Genomic DNA, 14454 nt, shown 5'->3' with positions numbered 1-14454 from the left:
AGAATCTGAGATTCTTTCTTCTATCTCTTGTATTCTATTGATTATGCTTGTTTCTGTAGTCTCTGCTCGTTGACCTATATTTGCCATATCCAGCTGGTCCTCAGTTTGTGTTTTCTTCCTTGCTTCCATTTCAGTTTTCAATTCTTGGACTGTTTCCATTACCTGTTTGATCGTTTTTTCTTGGCTTCCCAGGGTATCATTTACGTATTTACTCATTTCTTCAAACTTTTTGTTATACTTCTCATCCATTTCTATGAGGGCGTTTTTTACATGTTGTTTAAGGGACTCTATTGCTTTCAAAAAGTCAGTTTTTTCCTCTTCTCCTGTGATAGGGTGTTCAAGTCCTTGTGTTGTAAGATCATTGGGTTCTGGTGTTTTCATGTTGTTTTTCAGATTGTTGGGTGAATTCTTGCCTTGGCGTCTGCCCATCTCCTCTTACCGATGCTATCTATTGGGTTTGATTTAATTGTAGCGGGGCAATCTGTTCTCAGTGCAGGCTTCACTGTTTCTTGCCCACACTATCCTGCATCCAGTGCCTCCGCCGCCCGGGCCTGCCTGCCGGTGCCTCTGCCGCCCGGAACTGTCTGTGCGCCGGTGCTTCCGCCGCCTAGGCCTGCCTGCCAGTGCCTCCGCCACCTGGGCCTGCCTGCGCGCCGGTGCTTCCGCCGCCTAGGCCTGCCTGCCAGGCCTGACTGTCGGTGCCTCCGCCACCCGGGCCTGCCTGCACGCCGGTGCCGCCCGGACTTGCCTGCGTGCTGGTGCCTCCGCCGCCCGGGCCTGTCTGTGCGCCGGTGCTTCCGCTGCCTAGGCCTGCCTGCCGGGCCTGACTGCCGGTGCCTCCGCCACCCGGGCCTGCCTGCACGCCGGTGCCTCTGCCGCCCGGACTTGCCTGCGTGCTGGTGCCTCCGCTGCCCGGGCCTGCCTGCGCACCGTTGCTTCCGCCGCCTAGGCCTGCCTTATTCTGTGATTTTTCTAACATGTTGAATCATTCTTTTATATTCTAATGGCAATACTAATTCAGTGAAAAATAATTTAAAGAAGGTAACATACTCATTATTAACTAATAATAAAGTATTTAACTGGATTGTTATATAATTTAAGCCTTTAAGACACTGCTAATGCAGGGGGTGTTTTTCTATAACTATGGTATTACATATCAATATTAATTTTAGTATCTTGTTATTATAGAAAATAGGCACAGGCTGAGCGGTGGTGGCGCACGCCTTTAATCCCAGCACTCGGGAAGCAAAGGCAGGCGGATCTCTGTGAGTTAGAGGTCAGCCTGGTCTACAAGAGCTAGTTCCAGGACAGATTCCAAAGCTATAGAGAAACCCTGTCTCAGAAAGAAAGAGAGAGAGAGAGAGAGAGAGAGAGAGAGAGAGAGAAATGAAAGGAAAAGAGAAGAAAAATTATAGACACACCAAAATTCAAAAGTTTTAGGTGCAAAAATGCTTCTGAGGCAACTTTAGCAGTGAGTTAGGTACTTTTAGGTAGTTTTCATTAATAGGTATGAAGATGCAGAGTTTAATCTGAGAAGGGGATTGATTTTTGAGATGCTTAGTTCAGAATATGGGCGAGCATCTCCAGTCTGGACTTGTGGGCTGCAGTGTTCCCTGCATGAGCTTTCTTCACCATTCACTCTTCTCCCTTTTGTTAAGTATGCTATTATGTTTTTGATGGACAATTCATGGGGATTAAGAGCAAATGGTGGAGATGCAGAACGTGCCTTTTTTTCTTCAGTGTGGGATCACCGGTAGAAGTGCAGCATTGTGCTCGAATGTGGGCTTTAATTTTTGTTATGTTTTCCTACATTTTAATATGCCACATCAGGCTGTCCAGTGTTCACAGATTGAAGTAGCGTTTGCTTCATTTGGTATATATATATATTTCTTTTCCATATTCTTATCTGGCTGGCCACTGATGAAGTAGTCAGTATCTTCAAGCCAGAAAAAAATCCTTATTTTCGGAAAGTTAATAACTTCATAAATATAGCATTGTATAGGGAGAAGTTAAAGTGTAACTGTTTGGTAACATAAAGAAACATAGCAGAAAACAAATAGTATCAATTAACTGAAAGAGAATAGTTTTGGGGGAAGCATTGAAATCACCAAGGAGTCACAGGGCCAAGGCAAAAAGCAGGCCAGTTAAATTGGAGAACTAATGCAAGGCAGCTTTCTTCACCAGTGTGTCACTGCCTGAAAATTAGTAGAAGACAGTCCTGAGGAGCTAACAGTGTGCCCCAGGTGCTGACTTCCCTGAAATAGGAAGTGATGGAGGAAATTTATAAAAGAAACCCTCAGGGATTCCTGTGTGATCCCTTTAATCCTTGAATTGTCAAGCCACATGGAAAATAATAGAGCTGTGTCGTTCCAAGACTTAAGTGGTATTAGCTTTTTGAAAGAAAATGTTGGCCTTTTCATATCCATGGACAAGAATAGGGTCTGTATTCAAATAGAAAAGAGTAACTCTAAGCCAAAGATGCATGCCTTTTTTCATTTTTAATATAGTATTGTCTATGAATAAGCAGGCTGTATCGGGAAGAAAAATTAGAGACTATGTTTTATTTTTCTTTTTAAAACAGATGATTCAACGAGAAGCAGACGTAAAAAGTAAGGTGACTGCTGTGGCATTGACAGACTCTGTTCACAATGTGTGGCATCAAGAAGCTGGCAAAACCATCCGAGAATGGATGAGAGAGGTGAGGCATGGTTTTGCTTGGTGCTGAGATTAATGGGCATGAACCTTTGTATCCGGAGTCCCCACCAACTTATATTGCCTCCCACCCCACATTCTCAGAATGTTGAGATAGAATAAAAAGTCTAGATACAGTTAAAATAATAAAAGAAAGCTTTCAGAAGACAAAATTTTTTGAAAGAATTCTTTCTGCCCACTACTGAATAGAATATTATGTGTGTATACAGTTTGCATTAGGATTTTAGGTGATGACAGGCTTGATGTTATGATTCATATTAACTCCTGTTGAATGTTTCTGGCTATATAGTATTGTAGTTACTTAATTACTAGAAAGAAGTTTCATGTATATTCAGTCTTGTCCTTTCCTTCTGGGAATGTGATCAGGACGAGCCATAATGAAATTGATTTGCCCCTTACTGCCAATAGGGGTAGAAGCGGGGGGGGGGGGGGGCTGGTTGGAGACTTTTAGAGCCACTCAAACTGATCATGGCCCTGCCTCCCTACATCGAGGGAAGCTGCTTATTGCATGTCCCTGCTGAGTCTGAAAACTAACAAGGATCTACCAAACATAGCCCCTGTCTTTTTCAAAATCTTCAGTTTGTTAGTCCATTGATCCTGTTACAGACATCTAGCTGAAAACTCATTTCTGTTTATATTTACCTTGCTGATATCATAAGAATTTGACATTAGCTTCATGGAAATAAGTCAGTAATGAGCATATGCATCAGTAATCTCTCTCCACTATAGTACTTTCTCCTGTGCATCCCTTCTCCATCAGAAGTTCTTTATGAAAGTCAGTCCATGTGACAAAGGCACACACACATACACACGCACATGCTCTCACATAAACCTACACACAAAAAGCTTAAAATATTTGTAAACTATCTTTCCTCCTAATAAAGATTTGTAGCTACAGAAGAGGGTGCCTCTGTAATTTTATCCTGTTTACTAACTTCATTGTTTTACCAAATTCTGACTTAAATTTGGAAATAAAGCAATACTGGCAATTGCTTAGTCATTTCTATTACAGTAAAGACTGATAAAGGCATGGTTTAGTTTATCTCATAAGCAACAAATTAATGTGATAAGATTTTTTATACTAAGCATTTTTATTATGAAACTCTTAATATTTCAGGCCTATTAATTTAGCAAACAACAGACTAAATATTAAATTTTTTATCTTATAATTTTAAAATACCATTTTTTTCTTAAAAAGGGGTCAAAGAATATTGCTTTAGCAATTCCTCCAACTGAAACTTTTTTCAGATGAAGACCAACTGTGAATTCTAAGCCACAAGGAGGGCTCAAAAGTGTGTTAAGGGACCTTAAAGGCACTTGTGAGGTTCTCGTACTGTTGATGCTGAGGGTGTGATATGCCCTGACTTGAAAGTCTGTAGCCAAGCCAGCAATACAGTTCATGTATACCCTCCCTGATACCCTTTGACTCCGACTGTAGGCCCGTCTTAGTTAGGGTTTCTGTTGCTGTGAGGAGACACCGTGACCATGGCAACTCCTATAAAGGAAAACATCTAATTGAGCTAGCTTCTTACAGTTTCAGAGGTTTAGTCCATTTTCATCATGACTGGGAGCTTGGCGTACAGGTGATAATGGTGCTAAAGAAGGAGCTGAGAGTCCTACAGCAACGGGAAGTAGTCTGTAAGACTAGGAGTAGTCTGAGCACAGAAGACCTCAAAGTCCTCCCCCACAGTGACGGGCACACCTCTGAACAGTGCCACTCCCTTTGGGGGGCCATTTCCATTTCATTTCAAACCACCACAAGGCCCTAGCCATGTACCTGGCTATGGTACATGATCATGTTTAAGGCACAAAACCTCCATATTAAAGATTAGTCTTTAAGACCATAATTACAATGCATGCAAGTATAATAAACAGAAATCAAAACCTAAACTCAACCAATAAATCAAGCTTCTCTAATATCTTGCACAGAGTTAGCTCCTATCTTCTTTTCTTTTCAGATATAACATACCAAATTCTGCAGTCTTTTTACTAGCATCTTATTATTTGATAATTTCACACACTATGTTTTGATTGTAGTCACACAGACACACACAGATCTTCCTATGTCTACCCTCTCCACCTGCACCTCTGTATTGGGATGGAGAGATGGCTCAGCCATTCAAAGCAGCTACAACTATCTATGGTTCCAACTCTATCCAGTATATCTAGTACTTTCTGGCCTCTGTGGAAACCTGCATACACATCACACACACATACACACACACACACAAATTTTTTTAACTTACAAATCCATTTCATGACAAGATGGCTCAGTGAATACAAGAACTTGCTACACGAATCTGACGTCCTGACCTCAATCACCAGATTCCAAAGTGGAAAGAACAAACCAACTCTTAAAAGGCCTACACTTGCAGTCCATGCACATGCATGCACACACACAAAATTAAATTTAAAATTAAACAAGATAAAGACAAAAATTAATTCCATGTCTGCACAAATGTTGTCCACCCTTGGTACAAGTCAAAGCATGTCACTCTGCACTGTGGCTAATAGGCACTTGTGTTCCTGTTACTAGTCCCTGCGCTATGGATTTTCCAAAGGAATATTTACAGCCACAGAGATCTGCAAGATCATAATCTTGGCAAAAGAAACCTTTTACACTGAAACACTTAACTTTTGTAAGCATTCATTATGTTGCATTCATTTTCTCCTGTGGACACAGACATGCTAGTTAAGTGATCCGTTCCATTATCTTGCCTCTGGCCAAGGACTCCTGTCTTTGCTTAGGGTGTCACATCTGAGTCTTAGCATAGCACTGTTGGTGCCTCTGCTCTAACTCACTTTCTTGACTATTCTGTGCATCAGAGAGTAAGATCTTGGAAGCTAATATTACTATGTCTGAAATTCAGGTAGTTTTCCTAGTTTGTGGCCACCCAGGATTCCCTATCCCCTGTGAAGAACGGGAGTAGGGGCCGATTGGGGACTTAAGGAGAGGGGGAGATAAGCATTAGAACAACTTGAACATAAATTTGGTTTTTAAACAATAGAAACACATCTCAGGGAGGTACATGTGAGAAGATACGGTTCAAGCAGGTTAAATTCATGAGTCATGTCTGTACCTCTTAGCTTACAAATTTCAAAGCTTATGTCATTTTATTTCATGTTTTTATATTGCAAACATTTTTAACTTGTTTTACTTGCTTTCTCTATACTTTTCATAGTGGAACTTAAATACAACATGCAGAATGACACACACAGATGGCACACACACATGTGCACACTCACATGTGCACACACACACACACACACACACACACCCTTCAAGCTTGGTTTCCATCCTTTCCGATCCTACATAGGTACTTGCTGTTGCACAAGACATTTGACATCTTCACTTTTAGCTATAGGCCTCTTCGCTGTCCTGATTTTGCAGGAGAGATGAAAGCTTTCATCATGTGGGAGATGGAACTGAAATCTCAGAGTCATAAAGTGGCAGCTTGTATTTCTCTTTCAACATTTGAGCCAGCTGTGATCTGTTTTTAAAAAATGGACAAAAGTTTGAGTCAGCTTTTAAAAGTCAAAGTGAGGTAGAAAGATGACTAATTGTCTACAGATTATAATGTGCCATCTCTTCTATTAACACTAGAAAATTGGGTGAGGCACAGTTCTGCACATGTGAGATGCAGGTGATCCGTATTAAGACTGGCATATCGCCTGGGTGATAGCCAACTTTCATCAGATTTGGAGGTACTAGTAGGATGAATAATAATTAAAATATATACCTAATCGCTGCCTGTCTGTTGGTAGTGCTAATTGCTGTCATTGAAGAGACTGAATTGTTTAAGAGAAGCGGAGAGAAAGAGAAAATCATTCTTCGTTGAAGCTATCCCCCTGTATCACTGGGAGCCTAATTTTAGAACCTATAGAAGTCATGATTTTTGAATTTATTAGAGGCCATGATGAATGATAAAACAAATCATTCATTTACATATCTTGACACTGCTTTGGAGAATACTTATTTCTTACAAGCGAGTGTCACATTGTATATAAAAGCTGGCTAATTGTGTGCTAATCGTCTGCATTATCTCGAATTCTCTGATGTGCTAGTCTATCAATGGTAATATTAATTTTTCTTATTTCCAATGTACGAACTATCTTCTAAAACCCTATTTCTTTTATAATTTCTACTTCTCTTACCTTGTGTAATTTTATGTTCAGCTGCTAATTAAGATGAGAAGTGCGCATTATAGAACTTATCTCCATTTCAAACCACCAAGCGTTTGTCAGACATGAAAAATACGAAATTTTATCTGTTTTAATTATAAAGAGAGTGAAAGCATTTAAGAACATTACTAGATGTGCTTGTTTTCATGGTTTTTTTTTCCCAACACAGTTCAATAGTTTCATTGATCTACTGTTTCTTAGAAAAATCTGCCTTGCTTTGTGAGCTTGAGTCTGTAATCTCATACAGCAAACCCTTCCTTTATGTTATCCCTGCTCTCTCTGGTCCCAGAACAGTAGGGTTGCCTTGACAAATCTATTCAAAAGCCATTCCTCGGTCTTTATTGGTGGGGACTGGGGCCTTTGAAATTTTCTCTTCACTGCAACACAGCTGACATCTTCTTCCAGACAGAATGAATTAAGGAAATACAATAAGACACTTGATCTACCAGTCAAGGACCCTTCCTCAGTGCGAACGGATTCCATGGTGCACAGCCAAGGCAGCAAGCATCTAAAATGCACAATACATTCTGTTTACCGGATAGCGGTCACCCGTTTCTCCAGCATGATTGATGGGAGGGCTTCTGTTAAAATAGAATCTGTCTGTGGAAATTCTTTGTGTGTGTTTATCTGTGTTGTGAATACCTTTAAAACTATATAATCACATCTTTTCCACCAGAATTCAGATATATGCTTATGTTTATAAAAGAAATGGAATGTTATTTCATTTATCTGAGTTGCAAATGTTTGCTATCTGAGAGAATGAGCATTAAGAGTGAAGTTTTGTGTCCTCTGTCACCGCTCCAGCTCACCAGGCTGTGTTCGTGTGTTATTTTAATATACCCTGAATTGATGTGGATACAGAGTAAAAATTCAAAGGAAGTATGGGCCAGATTTGAGGCTTTTTTCCTTCACATCTAACTTTTCTTAGAAATAGATTAGATTATACTTTACAGGTTATGTATTTTAGCATCAACAGATTTTTTTTTGTTGAATTAGAAAAGGTAAATTTTTCCACAGTCATTAAAAATTAGTGACTGTTTATATACAAAAAATATTTTTAAAATGATGGAATATAAATACACTTCTAGTGATTTATTTTATAGGATAAATTTACCTCTTCAACCTAATACTGTAGTTTTCCTTTCAATTCTATGTGATCAACATTGTATCTGTTACACTGCAGAACTGTTGCAACTGGGTCTCCAGCTCAGAACCACTGGACACATCAGTGGAGTCCATGCTGCCTGACTGTCCCCGAGTCTCTGCAGGTATGTGCTTGGTGGAAGTGTGAAGTGTGCTCTACAGGGAAAAAACATGCTGCTTTGATGGAAATTCTGTTTCATAAATTAAATATGTTGTTCTATCTCAGATTATCCATTACATATCACATTTGTCTAAAACACTTCCTCAAATTGTTTAAGTAGCTTATAATGCTTATCAACATACTTAGTAATGTGATGGGTGAAGACTTCAAGAATAACTGGATAGTTTCTTAGGCAGGAGAGACTGTGCCTAAAAGACAAGAACTCAGTAGCCCTTTAGAACCTCAGTAAGATGGTTGTCTCTAAGTACCAATCCCATAATTCAGGCAATCATGTCATCTAGAGAAAAATTATTTTTATGCAAAGATTTTCGGTGGACCTTGTGTGTAAGGTAGGATTTGTAAGGTAGTGTAGGAAGATGTGCAAGGTAGTATCCCAAGGGGAAAAAAAACAGCAGTGGAAGGATCTGAAGATGTTGAGAGTTGGTAAACGAAAGCATGTGTTGCCTACTGAAAGCAAGGAAGTGAAACAGTCAGATGTCCAGGAGCAGCTGGACTCTGGGATGTGTGAGGAAGGCATCCATTGCCTGCCTAAAGGGTTTGTTTCTGAGCACCTAGGTCAAGAAAGTACTGTTACATTGGCCATTGCTTTCTTGATTTTGCTTTTGCAGCTCCAAGTAATTTTTATGAAAACACAGAGTGTATCTAGTGAGAACTAGTGAGAACCGCTCACTTGCTGTGAGTCTGAATGCTGGAAAATGAGCAGCAATTCGGAACACAGCCTAGTCCATGTCTCAGTCACCGATGACAGCTAACCACCAAGTAAGTGTGTTTGTTTTATGAAGGTGACCATTCGGTGGCGAGTTCAAATTCTAGGTGGTGAAGTGCTCTTTATAGCTAAATATCATTATCATTAGCACATAAACTTTAACTGAGCCTCACTGTTACTACAGCTAAATATTTTAGGTTTGTGACTCGAGGTTTAATAAGAGAAATAAAACTATGGTGAGATACCTATGCTGTGATATGTTTGTATATGGATATCATGCAACCTGTTATTGTTGCTCATGGTGGCTTTCTGCTGAGAAATCACAGAATTTGCAAACACTGACTCAGTACTCCTAGGAAAAGGCAGAGTTAGTTTCTTGTGAACCTCTGGTCCCCTTTTTATCACCCAGTCAATGCAAGCTCCTAGTTTTATATGTGTTTCTACTTAAACACACATCATATCACATGTATTGTTTACTCATTATGTTCAAATTCATGCCCAACAACACTGTAATTCATATATATTTCTCCATAAAGCATTTCATAATTTTCTTGAGATAAGGAATATTAATTAGAAAGTACCATAGCACCATTTCTGGGGAATCATTTGAAATTGTGAAGTCAAAACACAAAAATGAGAAAAAATGACACTCGGTAGTCCATGAAAAGTCTACTTTTTCTTGTATGATTTTTAAATAACTTCTTTATTGAATCTTTGGTAGTTTCACATCATGCACCCCAATTCCATTCTCCTCCCGGTCACCCTTGTCTTCCCCTCATCCCTTCCACATCTCCTATAAGGAAACAAATCAAAGTAAGCAATCAAGAAAAAAAAAACCATAAAACAAACAAACATAAAATCCCACAACAAAATCCACAACAGAAAAATCTCTTTGCATCTCCTTCTCTCCACCTTCTCCAACACCTCGTCATTTGTCCTGGTGGCAATGGAGGATTGTATGATAAACAATACAAGGCATATAGTACACCTCTTTTTTATCAGTTTTACTGGCAAATGTTCATTGCAATGAGTCACTGGTGTGGTTCGAGGCTTCTGGTTTCTAGTACACCATCATCACTGGGTCCTAACCGGAACTCCTCTGGGATATCTTGTGTCTGTCACTAGTCTCAGAGATCTTATTGGTATCATTCCACAGGGCCAGTCTTTTCAACAGCTCCAATCAGTCATAGATGGGTAGACGCTAGGGTGGGTCAACTCAAGGCCCTTCTGTGGGCCTGGATAGTAGCCAAGCTGGTCAGTCCAGGCCCCTGGGGCCACCCACCTTGGGTGACTGTGTGGAATCAGCTCCCCTACATGCATGCCCTCGGGGTCCTTTCACCCTGGCCTGTGGTGAGGGGTGGCGGCCATCTCTCCAGCATGCAGCTCTCTTGCTGTAGTGGCCAGCGAAGGATGTGGCAAGCTCAACATGGCCCTCTGATTTCAACTTGCATGGTTTCTAGGGCCTCCCGAGGTGACACAGGCCACAGACATCCACACAGACCCCAGCTGTAGCTGGACCACAGACACAGCCATGGCCCTTGGCAACAACTTGGGCATACTAGAGAAAAGTCCTCTTTTTTACGATATTAAAACTGAAACAAGAAGGCAGAGTAGAGCCTTATTGAAATATGAGTAATTATTCAAATTTTTGTAACTCTGTCTAGGATTTGGGGGTTACAAATAAGTTGTAGTGAGCAGCCGAATTACAAAGAGAATGAAGACCCATTATTTTATCAGTATAATGACAGGATTTTTTTTCCTTTACTAGTATTTGATTAGAGCTAGTTAAACAGGTTTTACAAGGACAATAATTTTTATTTGATACTGGGATTTTAATATCCAAAACAAACAATTATGGATATTAGATGTAAAGTAGAAAAGAATAAAAATTGGCTAGAACTCATAAGCAAGAGCTGGAGTCCACAAAATGGACTGACTTTGCCTCTTATTGTCTCTGTTGTATGCTGTACATATATCCTATAGAATCCTATGTCCTTTATCATGGACTTAAATAATACATCCTCTCTCCAGTCATCAGAGATACTGAAGGGAAATTCAAGGGAAGGAAGAACAAGAGCAGTCTTGCTACTTCTTTACACCCTAAGATGAACCCAAAAGATAAGTGTCCAGATGTATATGCAAGAAATGGGTCCTACTCTGCAGCTTACAAATCCCTGTCTCACTCCCACCCCCAAACAGACACACACACACACACACACACACACACACACACACACACACTTATGTACCTTCTTAATAATAAGCATAGGAAAAAAATTTTGAAAAATGTATTTTAACCTAGTCAAATGTCTAGTTTCACATTCATGAGCACCTTCTTACTACACAGTCAAGTAGAGAGTGATGGCTCACATCTGTGACTCTAATACTTGACTTAGGGGGATGATTACCACAAGTTCAAGACAAGATTGGTTAGTCCTCAAGTGAATTCCAGCCAGCTTGTGATTCACATACATGCATGCATGCATTCATGCATACACACATACATATGTGTGTGATATGCATCCATAAATATCAAAATAAGAAATATTATTAGTTTCTTAATTTTTGAAACTGTTCATGTAATTATAGCTGGTATTTATAGCTTCCTTCTATGATGAATTCAGCACCCTATTGAATTCATTTGGTTAAGATTCTTCACCTATTGAAATGACCCATCCCTTTGTTTCTGAAAGGTCTGGACCGTAAGCAATCCTGCTTGAATTAGTGTTTTATAAACTCCTATTGAAAGTAATTCCAGGAAGTACTTAACAGGCAGCCTAGAGAATTTCAGGATTGATGATTATCTTTTCTATTCTGTTTTGATAAAGCTCCATGACCAAGGCCACTTCTAAAAGAAAGTATTTATTTGGGGCTTACAGTTTCAGAGGGTTAGAGCCCATGATGATAGAGCAAAGGCATGGTAGCAGGAACGGCTGAGACCTTACATCTTGATACTCAAGTAGAAGGCACAAAGAGGAGTGGGGAGAGAGAGAAACTGGAATGGTACAGTCCTGTGATTTCATAGCCCACTCCCAGTGACACACCTCCTGATCCTGCCCAAACAGTTCCACTAACTGGGAACCCAGTATTTACATAAGCCTGGGAGGGCCTTTTCCTTCAAACAACACACAGATAATTTTTCCTTACCCACCATGTCAGGGCAGCTCAGTTTTCATTTGGAAATAAGGATCTGTCATTCAGATAAGAGAGTAGCAGCATTCATTCCCGGTTGCTTCAGGAGCATCAGAAGATCAAAGTGGAAAGATGTTGGTTTCAATTTTCATTTCTGTAGCATTCTTATTGTGGTACCAATGAAATATTCCCTTTTTTGGAACCAAGACCTTAGAGCAGAAAGAGCCTGAAGTCACAGAAGTGGAAAACAGCTGTTTTATTAGTAAATCACTAAGGGTAACAGAGAGTTAGTCCCACTTCTATTCCTTCATTCTCAGAGCAAAATAAATGGCTGTTTATTAAACACTGGCTTAGAGGACACACTGTTTCAGCTCCAGCAGTTGCTGCTACCTAACAGGCATCATAACTGAATGTCCAAAAGGTCACTCCACTCTCTGTCCAGCCTGCTGCTGAGTGACAGCAGGGAACATGGTGAGGCCATGGAGTGCTGGCAGACTCAGGCTCCCCCTTGCCTCTTCCTGCTCACTCTGCTGAAAACCAGCCGCTGTGCTACAAGCTGCTCTGTGGAGAGACCGGCATGGGAAAGAACTGGTGTCTCTGGGAAAAAGCCAATAAGGACTTGAGGTCTGCGGCTACCACGTGAGTGACTTTGCAAGAGGATTCTCCCCAAGTTGAGCCATGAGTCAGCTGCAGCCCCGGGTTGATTGTTGCCTCGTGAGAAATCCCATGCAAGATCATTCAGCTAAACTGTGCTTAGATTTCTGACCCACAGAAACTGAGGTCATAAGTATTGTTTAGGGTATGATTCACTCCACAGGCAGAGATAGTTAATATTGCAAATTTCAACTTCAACTCTGGTGGTCACTATCCTCTATGCAACAACACCATCATGTACTTAGTTAGGGTAAAGCCTTATGAGGCTTACCTTCTGATACCATGGGCCTGCGGGGCAGTTCTTTAGAAAGACATTTAAAAACTCACCGAAAATCATGTTTCCACCCCTCCTTCCCTGCTCACCCTCCTCCCACCTACTAAAGCATGTTTTTGTTTTTCTCACGTGTGCACTGTCATCTAAATTATTCCTCTGCTTTCTTGCCAGTTTTTTTGTTTGTTTGTTTGTTTTTTCTAAGAACAAAACTTGCTACTCTGTGGAATCTTCATATGGGTTTGAGTCCAACAAATTTAGGAGATTTCCTGCCAAATACAGCAACAGGACAATCCCAAGTCCAAGGCCAGACTGGAGTACCTAGCTCTCAGATAACCTAGACAGCCTGGGCATCATGACAATAGTCTTATTCAAAACAAAAGGAGATTTTTATATATACTCAGCAGTATGCATCCGTCCAGTCTTCTGAAGTAGGAGGTCGCTTGTTTGTTCCTGATTGCTCATCTCTTAAATGATCACACAGAAACCATATTAATTGCAATACTATTTGGTCAATAGCTTAAGTATATTCCTGGCTAATTCATACATCTTAATTTAACCCATTTCTAGTAGTCTGTGTATCGCCACGAGGCTGTGGCTTACTGGGTAAAGTTCCAGCGTCTGTCTCTGGAGGGCTACATGGCTTCTCTCTGACTTCACCCTCTTTCTCCCAGCATTCAGCCTAGCTTTCCTTGCCTAGTTCTGTTCTGCCCTGTCACAGGTTCAAAGCAGTTCTTTATTAATTAGTGGTAATCACAGCATACAGAGGGAAAACCCACATCAGTCTTTAAATGTTAAATATATTAAACATTTAGTTCTGGGTACTGTTCTGGAGCCGAAAACAGAACAGTTAGCAGAGTTTCCCTTGGAGTTAAAACAAGAAGGACAAAGAAATCTAAGGTGATAAACACTGGAAGAGACGAGAAGTAAAGCTGAAATGAGATGCTCTCATGCTGTACGCGGTGAATGGTAAACTTCGCTGTGTATGAGGGTAAGAGGGCAGGAAGCTGTGAATGTTTGAATGGAGGCTGTGCTATCAGTATCAAGCACTGCTATCTTCTGGCACAGCTGGCTTCTGCTGCCACAATGCTGACAGGATGCTCTTTGTCACAAGTAGTTCTTCCTGGAGCTGTTGGTCAAGGCTGGTGAGCTTTCCTTCTTCTTCACTCCCCCTTCCGGTCCTTGTGGGTCCACTCAGCCAGTGTATACTAGGCACCAGGCACTGGGCACTGCCTCTGGTGCTGGGGATCCTATGCTGAATTAGAATGGATAAATTTGGAAAATGGATGAGATAGAAAAGTATATAGCTTTCTTCATCCCGGGTTTGATACCTAGGAGCAGCAACTGTCTTTATCCCTAGGTTAAACCCTTAATTTGCATGGTTGCCAGGGTCACCCAGGGCTCCTTCTCCTGCCTCACCACAGCCACCACCCCCAGTCTCCAATGTGGCATCTGGCACCTGCTGACACATTG

At 40.8% G+C, this 14454-nt stretch overlaps 1 protein-coding gene across 5 annotated transcripts in view; it reads left to right on the top strand.

Annotated features, from left to right (window-relative positions):
* Nucleotides 1–14454, top strand: part of Fam172a (family with sequence similarity 172 member A) — a 428434-nt gene that overhangs the window by 280646 nt on the left and 133334 nt on the right. For all 5 annotated transcript variants that reach the window (XM_057790094.1, XM_057790096.1, XM_057790095.1 and 2 more), the window contains 2 exons: nt 2582–2698; nt 8078–8162. In XM_057790094.1, coding sequence (XP_057646077.1) covers nt 2582–2698; nt 8078–8162 — 202 coding nt within the window. The remainder of the gene's footprint in view (nt 1–2581; nt 2699–8077; nt 8163–14454) is intronic.

This window comes from Chionomys nivalis, chromosome 15, assembly GCF_950005125.1.
Source record: "Chionomys nivalis chromosome 15, mChiNiv1.1, whole genome shotgun sequence".
NCBI classification, from domain to species: domain Eukaryota; kingdom Metazoa; phylum Chordata; class Mammalia; order Rodentia; family Cricetidae; genus Chionomys; species Chionomys nivalis.
This window is presented reverse-complemented; position numbering and strand designations above follow the sequence as displayed.